Source organism: Asterias rubens, chromosome 5 (assembly GCF_902459465.1).
Source record: "Asterias rubens chromosome 5, eAstRub1.3, whole genome shotgun sequence".
Classification (NCBI taxonomy): domain Eukaryota; kingdom Metazoa; phylum Echinodermata; class Asteroidea; order Forcipulatida; family Asteriidae; genus Asterias; species Asterias rubens.
Window position 1 is genome coordinate 499647 of NC_047066.1, and position 24654 is coordinate 524300.

The window sequence follows — 24654 nt, forward strand, 5'->3', positions numbered from 1 at the left end:
AGACCAGTAAAACAAAATGGTACCCAACGCCATAAATCTTGGTTAGAGTCTATTTGTATGACCAAGGGAAAACATATTTCCGCCTTTGTATAAATTTTAGGCAGATCATTGTATGGTTAGAAAGAAGGAATGCAATTACACAACTAATTCCGGACAGTTAAGCCTTTACTCATTTCAAAGAAGGGTTCATCTTAATTTAGTAAGTCCTAGGTTTAAAAACAAACTCTTTCTGAGAACTGTTGCCATTGTTCAGGCTAATAACAATTATAAATATAAATAAAAACAGTTAAAAACTAACAATAATAACAACAAATTCGACCCCCCCAAACCCCCGCCCCCCAAAAAAAAAAAAAAAACCCACACAAATAGATCGCTCTCTCAGAGAAATTGTTTGGCAGCGGTCATGCTCGAAAAGCAAGCGCATGATTTTAATATGAATTTTGTTCTTTCTTAAAAAAACAACAAATGACATGTAATGGAAACTATTTTGTGTCTGAAATGCTGTCATATCCGAGACACCTTTCACTGACATTTAGTTCTTACTTTGACCTAGCTGAATTGAAACACTCATCAATCAACACAAAGCCATTGTTGATTCATAAACCATTATTCGCTATTCTTATTTAAACGAATTAAGAATTAGACTGAATGTCTAAAGACCGTTCGTCCGTTGCACTTTTTGGTAATTGAATTGTGACGAGTCAAAAACGGAATACTCATTTGCATATCCTAATTGCCCCTTTTAAAATACACATGGTAATCACTCATTACCTTTTATAAAAATTCAAGTTATTCCCTAAAGACGACATTAGCTCTTTATGTATCGTGCTCTGATACAGAATGGAGTTGCACCTGGTCTAAAATGTTGCAATAAGTCATGTACCAAACAATCGCATCCGTACAATAGAATGAATGGTTCTGAAAACCACATAACAAAAAGGAATGATTGCATATAGACAACGCAAACGATCTGCTGATTCTTAGTAAAATTTGGTCCAAAATTGGTTCACACTGGAATAATTTATAACAACTTTAAAAAGTTACATTCTCAAAGTAGTGGGAGAGGGGAGGGGCTAGGTGGGGGATGCAACAGGGAAATCAGTGGTCTTGTCATTGAGACGGTAGACATCTTGAAGGTTTAGTTTGCCTGTCTTTGCCTCCCTTCTATACAAATGAGTTGCGTGGTATTTCAAAGAGACAAATATATACAATATTTGGACTATTAAAAAAAGTGAAGTGAGCAACAAGAAAACAAGACAAAATATTGAAACGGTTGTTGTAAATATAAAGTGGCACTGTGCTGAGTGAAAATAGAAGGCATAACGTCAATCAAAGTGATTCTCAAAGAAATAAACGCAAGTTTCTTTGAGACCAACACTAAGTTTTGGCGGGAATGTTTGATACACCACCAAATATTCAGATAAGTTAGACGAAAATAAATAATACATTACAACTTCAAAATGCCGCTGATGGCGAAATATGTCACGAAATAACTTAATGGTGCCTCAAAAACCTTATGATGCCTCACCGTGAGTAAACCTTTTGATGCCTCACCGTGAGTCAACCTTATGATACCTCACCGTGAGTAAACCTTTTGATACCTCACCGTGAGTCAACCTTATGATGCCTCACCGTGAGTAAACCTTAAGGTGCCTCACCGTGAGTCAACCTTATGATACCTCACCGTGAGTAAACCTTAAGGTGCCTCACCGTGAGTCAACCTTATGATACCTCACCGTGAGTAAACCTTAAGGTGCCTCACCGTGAGTAAACCTTTTGATGCCTCACCGTGAGTAAACCTTAAGGTGCCTCACCGTGAGTCAACCTTATGATGCCTCACCGTGAGTAAACCTTTTGATGCCTCACCGTGAGTCAACCTTATGATGCCTCACCGTGAGTAAAATTTTTTGTGCCTCATCGTGAGTCAACCTTATGATACCTCACCGTGAGTAAACCTTAAGGTGCCTCACCGTGAGTAAACCAAACCTTAATGTGCCCCATCTCGAGTTAACGTTAAGGTGTCTCACCGTGAGTAAACCAAACCGTATGATGCCTCACCGTGAGTAAACCTTATTGTGCCTCATTGTGAGTCAACCTTAAGGTGCCTTATTGTGAGTGAGGCTTCCCCGGTGGTACCTCAACTTCCCTTCACGGTTCAATTCAAGATTGCTGCATGTCTCTTAAAGTCACTGGTATCATTCCATGGTAGCCTGTGAAGAGATTCCATACATTAATTAAAACCTTTGGTGTCTGGCTGCAAGCGACTGATAGTTAAGTCGAATATACCTCAGTTTGGATTTCCAATGTGTGAATAATTATAGCTGATGTGAAATGGATCATTCCATTATGACATTGAGGTAAGATTCAAGTTGAACGAGGCAGGATATTCGGGGTTAACATGAGGATCACACAGAGTGCCTCCAGTGGAAATGCATTCAGTTTCAGTGCCTCATGTAGTGATGATGTTTCCTTGAGGTCTCCAATACGGGCTTTCATCTTTGGTACGGTGTTTAGTGTAATAACTCACTGAACCACTGGAACCTCTTAGTTCTATATAATGGCAGTCTATTCTCATGACATGAGGCTATCGTCACCATACCTCACCGACAAGTTCTTGTGTCATACCTCTACCGTACCCATTCAAAGGTCCTCCATGAGGCAATCCTGCTCTAGTGACGATGAATCTACCGTCACTATGCCGGTATCCTTCTCCATTGTGTGTCATTGTCATAGGTGGCTCTGGGCTCGGGCTCATATCCTTAGGGTGTGGAATACCAAACTGCTGGGCTCCCTCTGGCGGTAGGCCAGACATGTTCTGATGAAGGGGTTGCTCCAGGCTTGTAAGTGGGTTGTGCTGTGCGACTTGGGTACCCATGTAGGCCAATGGCTCACCTTGGTGATCTGGTGGCGGCTGGTGACCAGGGAAAAAATCATAATAACCTTGTGTGTAATAGTCGCCTGGTGCCCCGTCTGCAAGAAAACAAAGTTTAAAAAAGATGAATTAAAACTTGACTATTATTTATTATTTGCTTCTAAACAACTCCCCTTAAAGTAAAGAACAAACACAAAACTGTGCAAATATTGATCAAGCATCATTGATCAGTATCGCCTTGGCTTTAACATTTACAACATTGCTAGGAGTCGTTCGTAAATTAGCGCATGTTATAACACTGTAGTGAGATGTAATGCGCGTGTCAAAAGGAGGATTTTAAAAATACTTTTTTGTAAAACGGCTTTACTTCTGAAGACGAACAGAGTAAACCGTTCTAAACGTCAAGGTCAAACTGGCTCTTTTCAGAGCCAACACTCCCCCAAAAGAGAATTACTCCATGGTTGTGCCTGCAAGTTTGCTATTTTTTTGTATGGTTCATTCTTATCCTTTATATGGAAAGCTTCAAACATCACTTCGCTTTTGTTCTAATGAATGTCATTAGCACCTAAAACTTGTTGGGCGTTGAGCGACAAACCAGTCATGTCCAGTCCATGCATCTTTCATGAAACTGCCGCTAGTCCATTATACACTTTCGGTACAGAAAAAAAAATATCACAGATTTACAAATAATTTACAGGGTTTACAGAAGATAATGGTGAAAGACTTCTCTTGAAATATTATTCAATGAAATGCTTTACTTTATTAGAAAACATTAAAACAATATCAATTCTCGTTAGCGAGACTTACGGATTTATTTTATACACATGTCATGACACGGTGAAACGCGCGAAAACAAGAGTGGGTTTTCCCGTTATTTTCTCCCGACTCCGATGACCGATTGAGCCTAAATTTTCACAGGTTTGTTATTTTATATATAAGTTGTGATACACGAAGTGTGGGACTTGGACAACACTGTTTACCGAAAGTGTATAATGGCTTTAACCATCATAAACTGCAAACTTGAATCTACTGCCATTTTTAAGGTATATAATTTTGAGAAAATGTAACTATGAAATTGAAATGACGATGATTTTTTAATGTAATCAACCGTTTGTGGGAGACGGAAATGCACCCTAAGTACAGACTCGCCATGAAGCTATGTACATGTAGTGGGTCACAGATGGACTTGCCAGAACGGCTAGCGGCAGCTCAGTGGAGCTTGACGGGCGAGACTTCCCTTACGCACGGCGGCCTTGTCACCCTCTACTCCCCCTGGAACTGACTCTACCCGGAGTTACCATTACCCCCTTTCGAAAGCAAGCCACGCATCGTGGATCGCGTCCACTGGAATAAAAACGCTCGGGTGGACTGACTCTCCTGGGACACCCTTTGCTATGACTCCAACTAACGGAGACCTGAGCACGGACGCAACCACCCATGTCCCATTCTTAGGCAGGCTCCAAGGGGTACCTGAGGGCCTTCATCCGGCCAAGCTTCCTGAGGGAATTGCCAAGCTTTGCACTGACACTCTTTGGAGCACACGGGTAGGCAGATGCTACGATCACGTACGTTGGCCCAGGCGCACTTGGCCGTAACGGGAAAATCCGCCTGGCTACACGCAACGGGAAACTAATGTATTCTTGCCCGTCATCCTAAAAGTATCAATCATAACAGACTGATGGGTAACTCGGACACGAATGATGACAGAACAACCACAACTTGATCTTTCCTCTAAGAGGAGACGCCTGGATTGCTTTAGGAAATCGAGAGGTTTTGGACGCTCCGGTACAAATTGTTTTTTAAGGTCATGCGTACTTGAGATTCAATGGACCTCTGTGGTCACTTGTCCGAACCAATTGGCGGTAACTAAGACAAGTGAACCATGATTTTGCTAGGATTTATGGGAACAATATCGGATTCCTGTGAAGAAAGTCCCTGCCCGAAGTAAAGTGTTTTTTCCTCGTTGTATCATAGTAAGCTGTATGAAGTGACATCCCCTAAGATGATCCCCTGGCTGCCGCTTCCCATGTTGTATCGTAAGCTTGGGTGTGGTCCCTAGCTACAGTAGCTAACGGCGGTATGGCTTCTGACTGGCATCTTTGAACAAAGTTAAGGTAGAGCGCAAGTTATAGGTAGAGCGCAAACATGGGGCTAGATAGTTGGTAGAGCACCGGCAAGTTAATCCGGATGTATTTGGTTCAAATCCCGCTTCAGTAAACTGTTCAAAAAACATACTATTTTACGTTTCACTCCTAAGCTAGGAGCTTCGTTGTACTGGATGAACCTTCATACGGCTTCGGAATACAAACTCTAACTCAAATGAAACCACACAACATGGGTCACCAAACTATTCAACACACGAGACAACTTTCACAGGTAACTAGGCAACCAACTGCATACAGTGCATACACAGTGCCTCAAAATTCCAAAGAAAAATATGTGGACATTACGTAAATGTATTTTCTTGGTGATGACTGCTTGGAATTGGTTGCCTGTAAATTGCCTTGTTTAACATGGGCCTAAGATGTATCGAAGTCGAGAAATGAGAAAGGAGTTCAATACAATGTAACCAACGGTTACCAACCGTAACGATAAGATGAAAAGTCGAGAACTTTCCCGCCAGAAAAACTAACGACCCAAACCACGACTTGCCGCCATTTCTGAGTCACAATGAGAAGGTGAAAAGACATGACTTTGTACTTAGAAGCACGCACGAGTCCCTCACACCATTCGCATCAAATACTGAAGACGGTGTGAGATAGAGGTGTGAAATGCTTAGGATACAAAGTGTGTTGGAATCGCTGAATAGTGAATAAGGAACGGGAAGCATTGGACAGTTTAAAGGTAAATACAGTAAAGAAATGTACACAACATGAACACAGACAAAGATCAATCTCAGAAATCTGCTCATCATAATTTGTTCACAAATCCAGCAACTTAAGAAAAAACATCCACTGATTTTAAACAATGGCTTCAAATCCTAAGCAGACACATGATGCAATCAAGGACGGAAACCGGTGTAGGGGCGGGGGTTAGTGTGCGGAAAACGAATTCACGTATTTTGTTTTCACGTAGTATTTTTCCCCTCGCTTGAGCCATGTACGAGAGTGGATCTACTGAGAAATTCATAAGTAAAAATTAAATAAGTGGTTCCCAATGTAAACTCAAGGTTCGCCTACTACTTGTCCATTTATTACAGTATGGCAATATGACTGCTAAAATTGTGACATAAAACAAAATGTCAATGAAATTCACTTTCTTACGGAGACGGGTCAAACCAAACTAGACCAACTCTTTCATTTGTCCATCTTATTTCAGGTGAGACTTCCCAGAATTCGCCTCGAGAGTTCAAGAGTAAATTAAACATTTCCGAACGTTCCACACAGGGGGTCTTTCCAATGCCGAATTCTAAACAAAACAAGTAAGAAAAAAAGAGCAACTTGTCAGAAATAACTGTTTCTTTTCTTGAAAGAAACCTTATTCGCAACAGGAAACGAGTGAACTGAAAGTTTTAATGAGCACTGTGCGATTTCTCGAGTTACAAATGACATGCCCTTATTCTAGAAACCACTAATTAGGGCTGATCAGTAACGCGGTTCGATGAGCTACGCACCGTTCAGGACTACACCCTGAGGCCATTTCTAAACTGGGCTATTTTTCTTTTGTGCAACCTGTTACAGTGGAGAAGAAAAGAATCAAATTAAAATCAACTGTTTTAGTTTAGCCCTCTGGGGTTTTCGGCCTTGATAAAAAATATCGACTGGTTGCTACACGGGAAAGCTACACACAATGTCAAGCTCATTATTAAATACAGTTCGTATTTACACAATAATGATCTTTTCTATAATTTGATTTCTTCATCTTGTGTCTGGTGATTGTTTATTCACACCTGGAACAAAAACCAACAAAAGCTAAAAACACTCCAATTATTGCGTTAATTGGAAAAACATCTGTATGTCACGGTTTCAATGAAAAAGCATCTATAGTGACTAGAATCGGACAATTTGAGTTTGAAGTCAACATGTGTTGCGCATTATTTTGAATTTCATTTCGACAATTTCAAAAGCACCGAATCACTTATGCTTAGTTTGTGTAATGACTGGAACGGTGTTTAGCCTTTCAACCTCGATTCCCAAAAGTAACATATTGTGAGGGAGGTGTTAATTAAGGAAGGAGGTAAATTTGGACGGAGAGGTGAGGAGGAGGGAGAAGGGAGGGGTGTCGGCAAGGAATAGGTCTAACTTGAACTTGGGAAGGTGTGGTGATCTATCATTCTTGTACCTTTTTTGGTGTAAAATTGTTTTTGTTTTGCAAGTTCGCCCAAACAAGGCTAAAAGCCACTCTTGGTAAATGGGGCTACACGAAGAACAATTCTTCAATGTAAAGTGGAAAGAACTCAGGTTACTGAAGGTAGGAATTGATGTTCCTCTTACAACAGTCTAGATTGTAGGGTGGAGGGAAACATGCACCAGGCAAGGTGTTCCTAAGATGCAGTTGAGTTTGATGCAGTTTGTGGAATAAAGCTGTTGGAATGGCTCATTGTTGTACATCTCAGCAAATCAAGAGTGTATGTGTGATCACCTAGTGATTGTATTCTTTTTTGAAGCCACCCGGCATTGAATAAAGCCTGAAAACCAGGGAAATGAGGCTCGACCTGACAAGGACATTGATTATCATTAACTTTAACAAGTTATAACACACTCATAAATCATATATTATAGGTCATAATCTTAACCCATGTACCAGATGCTTAGTTGCCGTTTCTTAACAAAACCCCTAATAACCTTCATTACGTATCCTAACACTTGACTGTGCTAGAAAGACGGGGCCTATGGCGGGTTGCAGTACCGGCCAACACATGCACCAAGGACCAAAGGGACTACTCAAACTAGCGGACGATCAAAAGATTACAATGTTAGGGGCGAGGTAAACCTACCTAACCCCCACTGGAGAATCAAGAGTCAATGATTCTACCATCAGTTTGCAAGTCCGTTTATTCAACGACTGTTTTATACACAGCGTTATTGAATCCAAGCCGATTCGCTTCACCCGTCCTTGTCGTAAACATTCAAGAGCCGCTTAATCGGTTGAAGATTTTGCCCGCACAGGAACGTGTTCAATGCTTTTAGAAAACGCTTTGGTATTGGTGTTACAACTACAACCCATAGAGTAGAGGGCAGCAAACTACCACTTTAAGGCACAAGCTGACCCAACCACACGGGTCGTGCACTTTTTTGACTGTTGATCGTATATGAAGCTTGAAACAAGTAATACAATCGTTGCATTCATTTTGCTGTCGAGGCCCTAGCCTATACACTCAATGTGTTTTGTTGTATTTTTAATTTCAATACATTGAAAAGCACACCCAGTAAATGTTCCGTTTTGGGCGTTGTAGCCGGTACGCGGCTGAGGTAGCAAACAGTGTGCCATAGGGCCGACCTGTCACGCGGCTAGCTCTATGATTGATGGCAGATTGAGTTTTCACGGCCTACTGCGCAGATTCATCCCTCACCGAGCACAAATCAAAACCTTTTTGTTTTGTTCTTAAAAAAAACTTGTATAAACTTGCCGAGTTCTTCGGTCAAACTAAACTTTAACAACGTGTCGGTATTCCTTTCATGACGTTATTCTCTAGATTGAGTTAAGCCAGAAACTATTCTTGTCAATAGGGGCTACTCCATGGTTCCTCTAACTTCAGGTTTTGTTCACTCTGGTTTCACTTCAGTTCATTTTCCTTCCCTGTAAGACTGACTCAGTTATTTATGCGTGACTGGTAGTGCATGTCTAGTTCTCCCACAGTAAAGTTAAGCAGACTGCCGTTAGTAAAAGCTAGCCAGAGGTATATTCATGAAGCCTATTGCTCGCCAGCTGTCCAGGTTGGAACGTATCTACAATACACCTACCTCTATGCATCACATAACCCTCACGCGATCAAGCACAACTTTTCTGTTAACACATTAGGAAGCAAAAATCGCCAGAAATTTGGTTGCATTACCGGTCACGCAAGGAGGGGAAATCATTGAAAACTGACACATTTCAAATTGAAAAATAGCCCAAGGCCTTGGTTGAAAATCTTGTTCATCAAAATGTAAGCGCAATTTAAAAAGAAAAATGTGGGAACAATATTGTCAAAAGGTCGTAAAGACTTGGTGTGCGATTGAGCGTGGAATACCGGGTAAGAGAAAGAAGTACGTTCTATCACCATCATACACCAATGACCTCAAATAATTGATGGCAAATGTTTGTGGATTAAAGAAGAACAAAGTAGTCTCTATAAATCACAAGTTAAATCAGCCATGGATGCAATGCTGCAATATAAGCACTCCCGTACTTTGTTATGCAGTTAGAACAAATCATTTGGGAAGTGCGCTTCCTTTTTTTATTCGTATTTGTTATTACAATTTCATTGTGTTTTGTTTCAGTGAAGGTATTTATGCCACGACCTCGAGGGTTAACTAGAAATTAATAAAGCGCGCCATAATTGGTAAATCTAAATTGGTAAACCCGACTGAACATTGAAATCAGACCCCCCCCCCCCCGATGTTATAATAAGGAAAACCTTTCAATTTCTAACTCCACATATATTGAATATATGTTCAAACCATGCCATATGAGTAGCATTTTGCCCGAAGCCTCAAATTCAACCGGACTCTGTTTTATTGTCAGACTGCATTTTTAAATAATCGTTACCGACAAAAAGACACACTTTCGTTGTAAACGAGAATTTTAGATATCAGATAATGTACAACATCTGCCATAATTATCTATGCCATTTTGTCATCATTTCCTTACAATTTTGTATTTTTATTCTGGGAGGAGATTGGGGGGGGGGGTGTTCCTACGTAGGTGTGAACACGAAGCAGTCAGTTGTTAACAATGTGCACTCCAATGTGCAACTTGGTGACTTACAGCGAGCAGTTGAAATGGCGTCAACGTGAAATCCCTGGGGTCGAGGTGATTGTGTTAAGGGGCATGCAGCCTTTATGCGGTACGAGGTGGTATGAGGTGTTAAATGAACTTTGTGTGAGATGAAACGTGCGTGTCTCGCTAAACATAACATTACAGCTTCGGAAAGGTTGGCGAGGAGGTTCACGTTTGCTTGCTCCTCACACTCTCAGAGAGGGTAAATAAATATTGACAAAGCTGTTTGTCTCATTACAATGAAACTGTCTTCAATGGATGTCGGTATAATCAACCAACATAAGGTGTACATTGGTCCATTTGGTACCGAATTCATACAAAACACGTCACAGCTAATACAATAGAAGTTCAACTCAATGATAACAGAATCCCACTTTCAAGTCGAGGAGATACAGGGCGGCCATTTTGTACATGTGCTGGAAACGAGAATAGAATGGTACCATTTCGTAAGATAAATACTATGGTTGCAAATGCATTCTGGAAACACGACCAAGATGGCGGCAGGATAGTGAAGGCCTAATATAGGGCCTTTTCGAATCCACGGTTTCGACTCCAGATTCGGTTCAGGCTAGCATTGCGTACGTGCTCTTGGCTTCAGGCAGAGGACGGAGCCTTAAGCCGAATTCAAAGCCGAAGCCGTAGTTTCGAAAAGGGTCATCAAGTGTCTCTCAATAATTCTTACCGTGGTCGTAATTAAATGGCGGACTCCCCATAACATCCGGGTTATTCTCTACGTCATACGGACCTCGAAGTGGGCGCATGCGCCTTGGGTTTCGAAAGAAGTGATGACGTCTTGCACCTAGCGCGCTGAGTTGTTTCATTCTTCTCTCTTTCGATCTCCGATTTTGAAACCAAACCTGGAGGGATAAAAAGAAGAAAAAGAACAATAAGTAAACCGCATAGAGTTATATAACTACAGAGGGAGCCCTCCGGTCTGTTCCACCATGGGCACAACATAACATAAATGTCCACTTAAAAATGTTTGTTGTGTGAACTGGTGCGTGTTAAACGAAGGGTTATAACACTGCCCTTCAAAACCAGTGATACAATTTACCCATTTCTTTTTTGAAAATGCCTCGGTGCCCTAACCCTTTCGAAAACGGAGCACACAGGCCTGGTTTAAGATGTAAGTCATTTTAAAACTAGTTAATTTTTGATGAACATCTACTTAAAGCTAACCACCTTGTTCAAGGTGTTTCGTGTTCGACAATAGATTTTAGCAATTCTTTTCACAAAACAAATTTGTCAAACCGAAAAACAAAAATTCGCATAATGTGTCACGTCTTTTTGCGATAGAGACGACAGCAGATGCAACCCATCTGGGAACGAGTGTGAAGCCATCTGGGAACGAGTGTGAATCCATTGCAGCCATTTTGAAAACACACACCTCGCAGTTCTTAATACTATCAAGCTCAACAACTCTCAACAATTCACACATATCCAAAAGAAAAAGACCGAGATGGTCAATTATTTGCAGGTTTGATTGCTACGTGTTATCAGCCCAGAGGGGTTGACCGTCTCAAGGAACAAAACAACCGCCGGTATTACCAAGGATTGAACGGGGAGTGAAAATGGCAATCACATATGTCTGGATGGCCTTCTTGAACTAGAGGGCTAAGTTGTGCTGTCGCTTTGAGTCGACGATGTAGTAGATCAACCTCCTACCCACACCAAGACCCGAACACTTGGGTCAGTAGTTGCTTTGGTGTCGAGAGATCGAGTAAGTGAGTCGACTTATTATGGCCTTGCTTTGTAGACGGTTCGGTACAAACAAACACAATAATGTAGAAGAATGTGACTTTATGATATTGAATGGTTGTCATTGTTATGTGGTAGTTGTCACGTAGTGACCCCTGGCACCATTGTGATCAATTGAATAAAGGAAACTGGGTTTCGGGGACACATCGCCATTATTTATTTAGAAACGATAAGAGACTTTCATTACCCCTTTCCCCTTTTCAATTTAAAGGTTTCACGATTTACGCATTGTTTAAAATGTTTTTAAAATTAAAATAAAAACTATGATCGTACACAATTTGTACTCGTTATCGGAAGGTGGTACAATGTAAAGGCACTCCACAGTTGAAAAATACCGTGCTGTACGGAGTTTCGTTGTCTAACGTTGTCTAACGTTGTCTAACAGTTTGTGTGTATAAGAAAACAACAAACTTCCTAGGTTTACTTATTACCTGTACAAAGTTCTAATGGAGGTTCTGTGGGCAGCCTTACACCGATTAAATAACTATTACAAAGATTGCTGGACTGAGATATAGTTAGTTCAAAGCCACACCTCCGAGAATACCGAAGGGTTCACAAACACACAGGGTAAGTTTGCTAGGTCACAATCCCCTAGAGCCCCCTCCCCCCCCCCACTCTTACTCCCCGATGGGAGTTGCTTCTCGTGATGACTGAAGGGCGGTCTATGCTCAAAGGCGATACCAACACACACCGTCCGGGGGCACGGTGGTGACGAAACAAACTCAGTCACCTTTGGGAAGGAGGTGAAACTAGCACCACTTGTGAATGAATGATCGTAAAGAAGGTATGATCAATTTGGGTACGGTTCTCTCTGGGAAAGGCATGCGTGACAGTTGGTTTACAGATTTTTATCGGGTTCTTAAATTTCAAAGGTACGCTGTTTATGTTACAGAGTAAGCTTTCTATCAAATCTCACTCAGTTCTAAAAATAGTGGCATTGGCTCCTAAAAATGCTGCTTTTTGACGAACTGAACTAAAGTTTTCTGTACAATTATTTTTCAAACTTGAAATAACAAAAACAAGTCAGACATCATGTAAATCACAATAAACCTGGTTCAAACAGTTCATATCACACCACAAGAAGTAGTCAAACTCAATGGTCGGATTGAAATGCAGTCAATCATTGAAATATAACATCAAAATAGGAACAAAACATCTGTTTCAATCTTTTGTTGAGTTTGGAACATGTCTTCACTCAGCGATTCATCAAACCTCCATCTGTATTCATGCAATGATGACAACAACGTAGTTCTCTCTTTTTTTACTTCGTAAAACAGGATGCTCTGTGCATCAGCCCCAAAATAACTATACCGTCACCTGCGGGTAAGAACCAGTTCAGGGCCCCCATTAACGCCTGCCTCAATGCTTCTTCTTTTCTCTCATGTCTCTAGACCTAAGAGAACTCCGGAAGACATGATCGACGCCATAGTGACGCCACTGAGAGCCAAGGGGTGGTACGGTACGATAGATCAGGCCCTGTGGGCCTCCGGGCCGGCCATTGTACCGTAGCCTAACGCTATTCACCGGTGCAGTGGTACCGGGGAGAGCCTCCTCTCGAAGCGGAGGAATCATTGATTTTTGGTGGGACGAAGCACCTGCTTAGGACGGTCGTGTTTCACGGGAAGGCGAGCAGACATGAGTCTCTGTCCGTTTGTTACATGCAGGAATCCTACACACTTTATTGGCTACATTATGATGCTCAGGCTGAATATTCTACACCGAATTATCATTTATTAATTCGTGATAAAATATCCCAACAGAGTAACAAACTGAATGTCCATGATGAAAGTTGGAATGCACTAATATTGTTTCAAGTATAATCTCAGATAGGAATGTATGTATGTGTTAATACATTTATTGTTTTATGATATGAAGTATTGCTAAAACAAATTAACAATGATATCTGACGTTCTGGCTGAAAATAAGTTGGGCACATTTTCTTTAAAAGTCAAACAGTACAACTTTAATACAAACATTCAGGTTACATTAGTTTGTGAAATACCGGACTGAGAATAAACAAGCAAAGTTTAATTTCCAACTTGCAAGTGGATCACAAATAATTTCCACACTATAGAGACGACACGTCTTTTTGTGTACAGTGTTCCCACTAAGAAATTCCCTTGAAAAAACGATGCTCAAACTGTTTAAGGAAAACTGTGCGAACATTTCTCCGAGTTTTGGTATATGAAACATATTTTAAGAGAGAATACCGACCGTTTTTGCGAATAAAATGCCTAGATTTACTACGGAATTGTTTGGATTGTGGGAGAAACAATTGATACCAATCTTTAGATTATTAATTCTGAATTTGCAAATGATCGACGCTATTGTGTCTTTAAGTATTCTTTATGCAGCTAAGTTGAGTTGAGAAGCCAATGGAGTAGGTCATTGACACGAAGCTAATGAAATCAATATTTCATCTTGTCGTAGTCTTCACCTCCAGCTGAAATACATGCATTAGACCCTGGCCAACAGCGGGTCAGCATAAAGATTGGTGGTTAAATGCACTGATTTACAATCAACCTCACTAGAGAGACATAAACATGTAATCACTGGTCCTAATAACTAAATCAAAGAATCCGATACATGTTAAGATCCACCTACCTAGAGGATAATGACCTAGCTAGACATACTATTCAATTATTCTCTCGACATGAGTGGAAGTAAAGCTACCCTTCCCAACTCCGGGGACTCCCAGGTAACCCGTGCAGAGCGCGGCATAGACCGGTACCGTTTGAACAGCTCTCTTCCCACCGTCGTATATCCGTCGTCTCGCGTCCTTAAGTCCCGGTCGCAATGCTGAATTTATAGCCCGGCTGAGTTACCGCGAAGGTACAAATAACGTACTAATCCCTCCCAACGGGATCGTTACCAGGGGACGGTGTTTTTTTTTTGAAGTAGGTGCCGCGGCCATGCGGGGTCAAGCACTTGGCTATAGGTTCATCGCCAGTCTACAATCGTTTAGCTGTTAAACTTTGGTTTTATTTATAACTTCTAAACTCACAGACTGGTATAAACTTCTAAGTTGTTGTCCCCTTTAGGGAGTCAGGGCCAACACGTTTGAGGTTTGGGGTTGAATGTGGTTGGTTTGGGTGTATGGATACACCATCTGGTCAAAGGATAAAGTGAATTAGTAGACTTTTATTGATCGTGTTTTCACTGATTTGAGCTAAAGTGGAATATAAATGCCTTTATTAGCGATTGTAATTTATGACTGCCTGTTGGCGGAAACAGACTACAAGGGAATGTGTGGTGAACGACGCAAAATCTAGCCACGTTTTTAAAACAGACCTGCTTCGCAAAAGAAACCGAGTCTGACATTATAATGATTTATTTAAAAAACCAAATTGACTCCTGTTGGGGTTATACACTTGTAAGATAATCTCTTACTTCTATCAAAGATTCCTGATCAAACAATACAGCAAAATACTCGCTCGATGCTTGTACCGTGGAGGAAGGAAAGCTTGTACAAACCCGACCAGAAACTCCCTTGGGATCACACATGGTAAAGTATGGTGTTCCATATGTGCCACCTTTATTCCGATTTTTATTTACCGTCGCATTTTTTTTTTCCGTCGCATTTTTTTTTTCCGTCGCATTTTTTTTTTCCGTCGCATTTTTTTTTTCCGTCGCATTTTTTTTGTATTTTTTGTTCCACGTGACTCCCACGTAATGAACTTTGAGCTTTCTAGAACATGTATACGTTGAGATTTCTTAAAGGCCGGTTTATAGTCGGTCGCGCGATGGTTGTGCGATGGAAATCTTGCGCGCGATCCTAAGACTGAGGCCTAAAAACAGTGTCTTTTTATGATCGCGCGTCAAGATTTCCGACCCCCGACCATCGCGCGACCGACTATAACTCGGCCTTAAGTGAGTTCCCCCGACGTTTAGTTTATTCAAGCGTCCATTTTTACCGGTTATAGGGATCTGCAGCTTCATTACTTCATCAGCCAGCGCAAGGCCAGACAATACGACAGATCCCTATAACCGGGAAAGCTCAAAGTTCATCACGTGGGAGTCACGTGGAACAAAAAATACAAAAAAAATGCGACGGAAAAAAAAAATGCGACGGGAAAAAAAAAATGCGACGGAAAAAAAAAATGCGACGGGAAAAAAAAAAATGCGACGGAAAAAAAAATGCGACGGTAAATAAAAATCGGAATAAAGGTGGCACATATGGAACACCATAGTAAAGGGACATAAAAAAACAATCTTGAAAAATGACATGTTTATGATTTATACCAGCCTTAACTAGGCGGTATGTTGATGGCATCCACCACGTTACGATAAATTGAGTATAAACCAATGAGAGAGTTTGAAATAGTACAACATCCAAAACCCAGCCCGGGTCAGAGGGCGATGTTACAACTTGTTTAGAGAGTGTTGATATGTCCACGCTGATGTTTAGGTAAGGATTTATAGAGGTGGTGAAGATCCGTACAGCGCATGCGCAGCACTCTTGGGTTCATTTGTGTTTTGGGAAGCCATTGGCAACAATGTAAAGCGCTATGCAATAATGCAAACCTGCAAGGCAAAAGATAAATAAACAAATAAATAAATAAAATAATTTTGCCCTGGACACAAAGCACTTCACACTGGCTATTCACAGTAGAAAGTTAAAGAAAATCTTAAATATTATCAAGGTAGACATACACCTTGTTCATGTGTCAACATGTACTGTTCATTTATTATATTTTATTATAAGTAGAGATCCCATCAATATCTTAAAAAATAAAAAACACCCAAAAGCACCAAAGGTGGGAACTATGGTAACCTAGAGAGATTATTTCCAAGCTATTCCCTTCCAGCGACCTGACATCGACCCAAACCGGAGGGCGAGAATTACAAAGTTTAGTTCAACTCCAGAAAACTGGAGCCTCGTCTTTTGTTACAACTAGTCCGATTATACACCGATTGTTACTAAACCTGTAACGGGATATTTAAATCTCAAATGCAAACACAACAGACCAATAAATAAACTCCATTTATTATACCAAAAGGTGGAGTTCAACACGGCAAGTTATATGTGATATTGTGTTGTGAATACTTCACATCTATTCTTGGTTTAGGTATGCAATAAGGCAAGGCGCACAATACGGTCTGATGTTAAATACAAGGTGTAGGTATGTCTAATTGGATATAGAGTAGAGCCGTTAATGGGACGCGCAGCTTTTGGATTTTGGCGCTTTGGGCTATTAAAAAAAAGCGTTTCGAAATGAACATTATTGGAAAGACATTGAAAAAATAGAATATGAATCACACATTTATATAGCCCTACCAGTTATCTTTTATTTGTAATTTCTTGACAGAACACCCTCCCCTATTATAGAACTAAAGTTTTTAAACTACTCACTCACTGATTACAAAGCACTATTGATGGGTTTTGTGCATGCATAGCAACACTTAAGGAGCAATTCCAAGCAGCAATATCTAAAAGATTTGGAACAATGTGCCCCTTTAATATCAAAGGTGCACGTCCACCGTGCTCCGAACTGCTTTCTCCGAAATGTCACTTGATACACTAACATAAAAGAGAGTTCGTCTGGTGGTAAATATTCAAACAACAGACGTTTTGCAAACGTTGCCGTCTTGTACACTATCTTGACTCAAAGGAGGCGTATTCATGTACCGGCAGCAGTTGGTAAACGTAAATTCTAGCTCGGTAAAATTACGATTGACGTAATTTACTTTCATTTATAAGAGAATAAACATGGATGAGGGTCAGTAGGTTGACTCTAAAAGTCTAGTATCCAAACTCCAACCAGAAAGCTGCAACAACAGAAGTAAACGGTCACAGTTTTACAACATTACACGCTATCCGCTCTGATTAACACAGGCATACATTCACTTTTTAAGATCTGTCCACAGTTGACTGAACTTTCGGAGAGAATAAAAAGACGACAAGAAAGTTCAATGAGCCATTACTTTCCGATCATGAAGATTCAAGGTTTTATCATGAATACTTGTTCACAAAGTGGGACTGGGATCAACAATTCATGCGTCACACCAGACATCCGGATTAGACTATGACTAGCTGATATTCTGTTGATTCCATGACCTGAATAAACTAGAGACTTGCTGATAGTAGACTAGCTGTACACATCTCTTTGGATTAGCTGACAGATATGCTGTTGCTCCCTTTGATTAGACAAAGTCTAGCTGATACACACTTTGTAGACTAGCTGATACACACTCTGCAGATTAGCTGATATATATTCTGTTAATCCACCGGACTAGACTAAAGACTAGCTGATACACACTCGGTAGACTAGCTGATTAATGGAGTACGTTAAAGACTAGCTGATACACACTCTGTAGACTAGCTAATAATTATCCTGCTGATTCCCGGATTAGACAAGAGACTAGCTGATATACACACTCTGTGCACTAGCTGATATTAATACGCTGTCGTTTCCCAGATGGGACTTAAGATATTATGTTATGTATTAGCTGATATTGATAACTGTGTTGTTTGTGACCCGGATTGTTAGAGTGAGAGATTAGCTGATGTTGTTGATAATTAGCTGATACGTGATCTGCTTTTAAGTCGTTGGAGCTTGGACATTCCTATAACACCATCTACTCGTTTCGTACTCAGACCTGCCATTGATGTTTTTCTCAACGATTTTCTGACCAGTTTCGTTGACCTGCAGGCGCGATGCTTCAGGCACTCTCGAGAATCCTCCGTCACAAGAAGACAAAACGGTATTCCTACAAATATTGCCAACTATTTCATATGCAATGTCACAAAGTCTGGAACTAACGCAAAAACCTGGAGATTTTGTGGCATAAAACAAGTATCATAAGAATTTGAGTGCGGATACTATTTGAAATAATTCACATACTAATTACCACTCTTATGCATTATTAATAACATGTGGGTTACATGCGAGTCGGCAAGCTTTGATTTATGTATATCAGACGACTGTTTCATGTCCACCAAAAAAGAAACTCTGCTCACGAGGTCCTGTATTGGTAAATCCGTGGTAAATCAGTGTTCAAGTAATTTAAGTGAAATTGACCGACCAATCATATACAGAAAGATATCTTAATTATGTCATCTGAACCAACGAAACCAAACCGGGTGGTATGTAAACAGTCAGGTACCCCACGAGTGAAGATCACAGGAGTTTATTATTGTGACATGAGATAGCAACCATACCACTGGAAGGAGGATCTCGTAGAACCACGTGTATATTTGAACAAAAAAGCAAAGTTTGAAATGTACCACGTGATCAAAGTGAATCCAGGACGCAAAGCCACAATGCAAAGACTGCTCTCACTCAATACAATGCACCAGTACAAACAAACGATGAAAGCATCTTAGTTGCTGACGCTCAGCTCATCTGTTAAGTAATTCATTGAATCCAAATTCATCCAGCAAAACAAAAAATCACATAAAATATCCAAATGGTTATAACGGGAGACAATTTTGGCTTTATTGCGAAATCTAGAGACACGAAACAGAAGTCACGACTTGGTGGCATTTTGCCGCCCGTGGTGGCCGTGGTCACGAGGCGCTAGACCCATATCCGTGACTACACCGACACGGTACGAATCCCCGGAGACCGGTCCAGCCCGCTCAATGTACAAATAAATATAACTCCGTTAAATCTCTGCAGCTGAGTAGCATGGAAAATTATATGCACAATGAATATCATGCATATTATAAGGCATAGATCTTAATCCAACTCGCTTGTCGCGCTCCACTCTTTCTTTGTGTACAGTATTGATTCTAGACTTGACACAATGGAGGAACCACACTATTTCCACTTATAGACTCGACCTGGTCGTGTGGATTATATTAATACGCAAAATCCAAGATGGCGGCCAATGAAAAGGTTAACGCTCTACAGTACTTGACAGAAGTGAAAGTTTTTATCAGATTCAGTTAGACATTGCACGAAAACTTAAGCCAACTGAGAAAATATGTCAAAAAAATGAACAGTCATTTAAAGGTTTTTACAATACCAAGGCATGTGCCATTTTGTGCCCTTAATTTTGTATCCACTTTTAAAGTACGGTGCAACCATGAAGAAGGCAACAGTAAATCAACCAAAGTACAGACCACAAAATGGCACAAATCATTGACACCATAGACTTGTTACAGGTCGAATTTGTTTCGTTGTCGGTGGATGTTTGAGCAATGTCATATCATCTTTACAACGTCAACTTGACAGAAGAACTGATTTCCATCTCTATGTTATAAATGTTGTATACCACCCAAAGGCCAGGGACCTATCTTCACATTTGACCATAGTTATGCTATTCAGTGAAACGAGTCAAATCTAGCTATAGAGCCATGCAGCTAGCTAGGCATACATTCATGGACCGGCGGTGTCGCCTGTACTTTTAGCGGGCCAGCACCAGGTGTGTTTACGGGGCTAAGATTCGATGTGACAGGCCCGGGTGCCGATCGCAGCTTGCTCACCATGGCTGGCACTAGACCAAGGGCGGCAGGGGGAGGGGTCGTGTAGAGGTCGCACCCCACGAAGCCCAAAAGGAAAGCCAGAAAAACTTCCAAGTTAGAAATCAAACATTCGTCTGGATTGGAGATTATGTTTACAGACACAGGGTCAAGTTTAACTATCTACTATCCACACAGAGTCCACAAAAATACAAGACTCTCGATATACGCTAAAAGTGCAAGGAAGCTGAAGGGACGGGACATATTTTGGTGCAACTTCGCCGCATGCCGATCGCTATGTTTGTTTGCTTTATATACAACGACAGTCATTAGTCAATGTCAAGAACGCCTCTTAAATTGGTCTCTTTGTTTAAGCGATGACGTGAAAATAAATATACCTGAAAACACCTTCAAAGACTTTTGCAGTGAATGACAGTGAAATATTTGGGTCTGTTCTCACAGGTAACGGAGAGGCCACCTGGGTTTACGCATTTAAAATACTTGAGGAGGGTTTGACTAAAACAATGTTTCGTCAGAACATGACAAGGGTCATTCTGAATATGAACAACAAAAAATCAAAACATCAATATACTTGACAATAATACATAGAATAAATATACATGTGCGAACCTTAATTTTGATAAGTTAGTGTGGCATAATCAAAATGATAGGTGGTCCATCCATTCTTTGTACCGTTCTTGAACTATGATTCACTTCATTAAACCTTTACGAAGTAAAAAGTTTGCTAAATTTCATCTCATTACAAAATATTCCCTTGATCTTAAAGGTATATTCGAAGTGGCTTCTGAGGAAGCCTTACAGATCATCGTCAAAGAAGACAAGGGTATGTTTGTTGATCAGTGAAAGCATTGAAGTATTTCCAAAAATAACCGCTTCGTTGTGACTCCAGGCGTTTGTCTTGCTCAATTACAGAATCATAAGATTTATTCAAAGACGGTAATAATTATAATACAACACCGTGAATGCATCCAAAGAAACGTCATTTCATGTTAACTTTAATTGGCATTGTTAACAAATTACCCGGCCCATTATATCGCAATGACGTAATTGATTCGCTATAATCATTTCATCTAGGACCTACAAAATATCGAATTATATTAATCATCAATATTGTTTGTTCTCAAACTAATTCACGATGAACATGAGCATGATATTTAAAGAAATTGTAAAGCAAATAAATGATTCGTGAAAAAGAAAAATGTTGATGTTAGTCTCAATCATTATGACGAGGAAACTTCAACATTTTTAAAGCTGTTATGTCCAAAGCTAAATATTTGTGTGGCCAATTTGTCAGGTTACCGATAGGTGTTTTGTTTTTATAGCTTTATAATCTAACCCATATGGCGCACATTTATATTCCAAAAACACACACCTTTCATTTCAAACCCTTGGTGGTTCTAGAACGTGAAAGGGGCGGCAAGCTTTCTTTTATCTACGACTTGGATTGCGACCACAGAGGTTTTTTCTTTCTTGCAAGCTCACATAAGATCACAGCGAGGAATCCCAGCGAGGTTTCCCAACGAGGTATTTTAGGTATCGCAGCGAGGTAGTACTCTTGGATCATGACCGGATCAAAGGGCTCGAAAGACCCGGTACACCATGGGGTGTCTGGACCTCCGAAATAAAGAGGGAAACTTGTTGAATAATATGTGACTTGACATGATGAACCTGTTTTCAATATACACTTAACAAAGTGTTAAAGTTTTCCCGGATCTTTGTTGATTTGACAACTTTAGTCCGTTATTTGAAGTAAGGGCCTACAACAAACTTAACTGGCATAAAAATAACATGTTTAAATAAGGTTTTTATCACATTCCAAAATGGGCGTCATGTCGGCCATCTTGTTTTGCTCTTATTCAAATCTACGTATTAAATCGAGGCTTGAAAGCAAACTTGCGGCTGTATAGCGTGGTTCCGAACTGTTGTTATTGTACACCAATGGTGGAATGATAGTTGATTCATGTCACCATGACGATGTTTGGGATGATTTATGACGTCACCAGCTCTACAGTTTGTGTATTTGTCATGATGTTTTGAAGAGACACGATTGATGACGTCACACGAACCACCAGTGGGTGTGTTTACTTGCAACACATAACCTCTTAATTACATATAAGGTGAATGTAAAACGACACTATTTCAGAGAAAGAAACATCTGAAAAATCTCATAACTGGATATATTGGTATCTTCGTGATTTACTAGATGTATTTATTTTCATATATCATTCATACATCAACACAATCATTAATGGTTATGAATGGGTTGCTTTTGGTGGTGTGATAACTATCCCCGCCCAATGATAACAACAATATTTGTGACTAATGCAAATGATGAGGTCTGATCAACAGACATTCCTCAAAATGACAATAATATGAAATGGTTTCAGATCTCTAGAATCGGTAAGTGTGGTTATAAACCTATAACCTTGGCCCAGGATTTAGCTCTGACAAGTTGGCATGATTGTTACACGACCAGTGAATATTTTCACAATACCATATGAGTTCCAATTTCCATATCGCTGGCGTTAAAATGAAATATGGTAGTCTTTGTATTGGACTTAAACGGATTAAACCGAAGTGATAGAGTATCGTATTGGAATCAATCAAAGAACGAGTCGCTTGCTGGGCTTTTTGTGATCACAGGACGAGTGAAATGACCGGAAACTAATTTTCTTTTCAGAAAAACTTGTTGGAGGGATCAGTGATTTATGAGCGTCCATAAAAACAAAGTGTTTTTGAAGTGAATGAATATTCCGCGTCAACTCCTGTGCAGTGTCGTCCAACAATAGAAAGCCTTGGACTAAGGGCAGTTTGTTGTATGGTTCCCTTTGCTGCTTAAATGTTTGAATAGAGTTGCTTTAAGTCACTATTTATGCAGACTCAATTTCAATAGATTGTGTTGACGGTGCTGTATTTGGGTATGGGACCCTGCTGTGGGTACTTTAACAAAACATACATCAATTCCCACAAAATACTAAGTAAGTGTTATCCATCATTTGGTTGAAAAGGGCGGGGTGTAAATATTACAGCAAATGTATTTATCTAGACCTTACATGAAGTTGTTGATGCACATGAAAAAGTCATTTAGCAAACAAAGCTACAGTAATGTACCCTGTAACCCCGTGACTATTCCATCATCTTTATTCAGAAGCAGTTGGGTTATAGTGAAACAGGGACCAGTCTTTTTCGATTGGGTAGAATTCTACTGAGGCAACAGTAACATGTGTTAACACATGACGTCATCATTGATTTTGCCTATCACGTCATTCACACGTGATTATTTTCCACCAGGCACTTATGATATCAACCTTATTAATTGTGTTGTACGCAAACGCATTATTTGGACGTGTATGGCATACTGTTAAGAAAAAAAGGCCTTAATACACAACCATAACATTTAAGGTACTCCTTAGCATCTTCATTTTATAACATCAACATCTTTTCCTCAATTATAATTTGGAAAAACACACTGACTATTTCCAATTTGAGATTTTTAAGAGGCTTTTAGGCGGATATTATTGATGAAATCTGGGCGTAAAAGAGTTGGTATACAGAAAACAAATAAGTTTCACTGAAAAAGAATGTTATTAAGTGCTTAATGAGCAGAACACAGTCTCACGCTGTTTTATTGAGAAACATACGATGCCACTTTTTACAAGAAAAACTCGACCATTTCGGACAGGGGTTGTCAGAACTGATTTGTAGGCCGGGTACCAACAACTACGGGGCATGGTGTATTGTTTTAACGCCCCTGGCATTACTTCCTATCAGTGTGGCTTTAGAATTGTCCTGATGGGTACCAGTCATGACGGGAACGCCACACGGGGCCCCAGAACGCCCTGAAAGTTTAGCCCGGGAAAACTTCACGTCGACCCCCGTAGATTTGGGGCCTTTGTAGACCCCCGAGCCGATGTTTTTGTTTCAATTCTCGCAAATTTAGCTGAAAAGTGTTGGTTTTTAAAATAATATGAGCGGCACCGGAGTTCAACAGTGTACAGGTTGAAACATTTATACCCGCGGCCACCTGACTTGTTAAGACAGTTCAAGCTATATGAAGTTAATGATTTATACTATAGTTATCTTCAGATTTCATGTATCCGTTTAAATCAGCAAACTTGGAAGATTTCAGGAGTTGCTATGGCTTTTACAATAAGTACCAATGCGCATGTGGCAACCTTCATTCACCTTTGTTTTTGTATTTGCAAAATCTTTTTCTTCATCTACAGAAGACAACCAATAGTACACTTTCAAATGCACTCAACTGAAGTGTGTTTGACTTTTTTTCACGAACGATTAGCCAATTTCAAAACCGATAAAAAAACCTCTCGCCACCAGAAAGTGAACAGAAAGTTTTCCCAACAAATTTGGCCTCAGCGGGGATGGTATTATGGTACGTGTGACCTTACAAACAAAGAGTTACTCGTGTACTTAGTACGTGGCTTAGGCTTCACGCCGCAACACAAAGCACTCGGTGCGTGATGCCAGGCATGTCTAGCTTTATCACCCGTTGGGTTTCTCCTCAAGCACTGCAGAGTCTGAGACATAGACGGGGAAAAAGTGCAAGTGCACCAGGAGGAAAGAGACACAGAGTGCCCCGCTGGTGACGCAGTAGCCACAAGGAGTTAAGATATAAAGCTGCTCTTGCTTGGGGCGTTTACACAACAACACGTTGAAA

General features: G+C 40.4%; 1 protein-coding gene across 4 annotated transcripts in view; it reads right to left on the bottom strand.

The window, feature by feature from the left end:
• Positions 1–361: 361 nt before the first annotated feature.
• The window catches only part of LOC117290324 (LIM/homeobox protein Lhx5-like), a 48595-nt gene continuing 24302 nt past the window's right edge, over positions 362–24654 (bottom strand). For 2 of the 4 annotated variants that reach the window (XM_033771648.1, XM_033771647.1), the window contains exons 4-5: positions 10476–10650; positions 362–2970 (exon numbers count right to left, since the gene is read on the bottom strand). In XM_033771648.1, coding sequence (XP_033627539.1) covers positions 2591–2970; positions 10476–10650 — 555 coding nt within the window. In that variant the 3' untranslated portion in view covers positions 362–2590. The remainder of the gene's footprint in view (positions 2971–10475; positions 10651–24654) is intronic. The other 2 variants (XR_004519036.1, XR_004519037.1) reach the window with 2 other exon arrangements.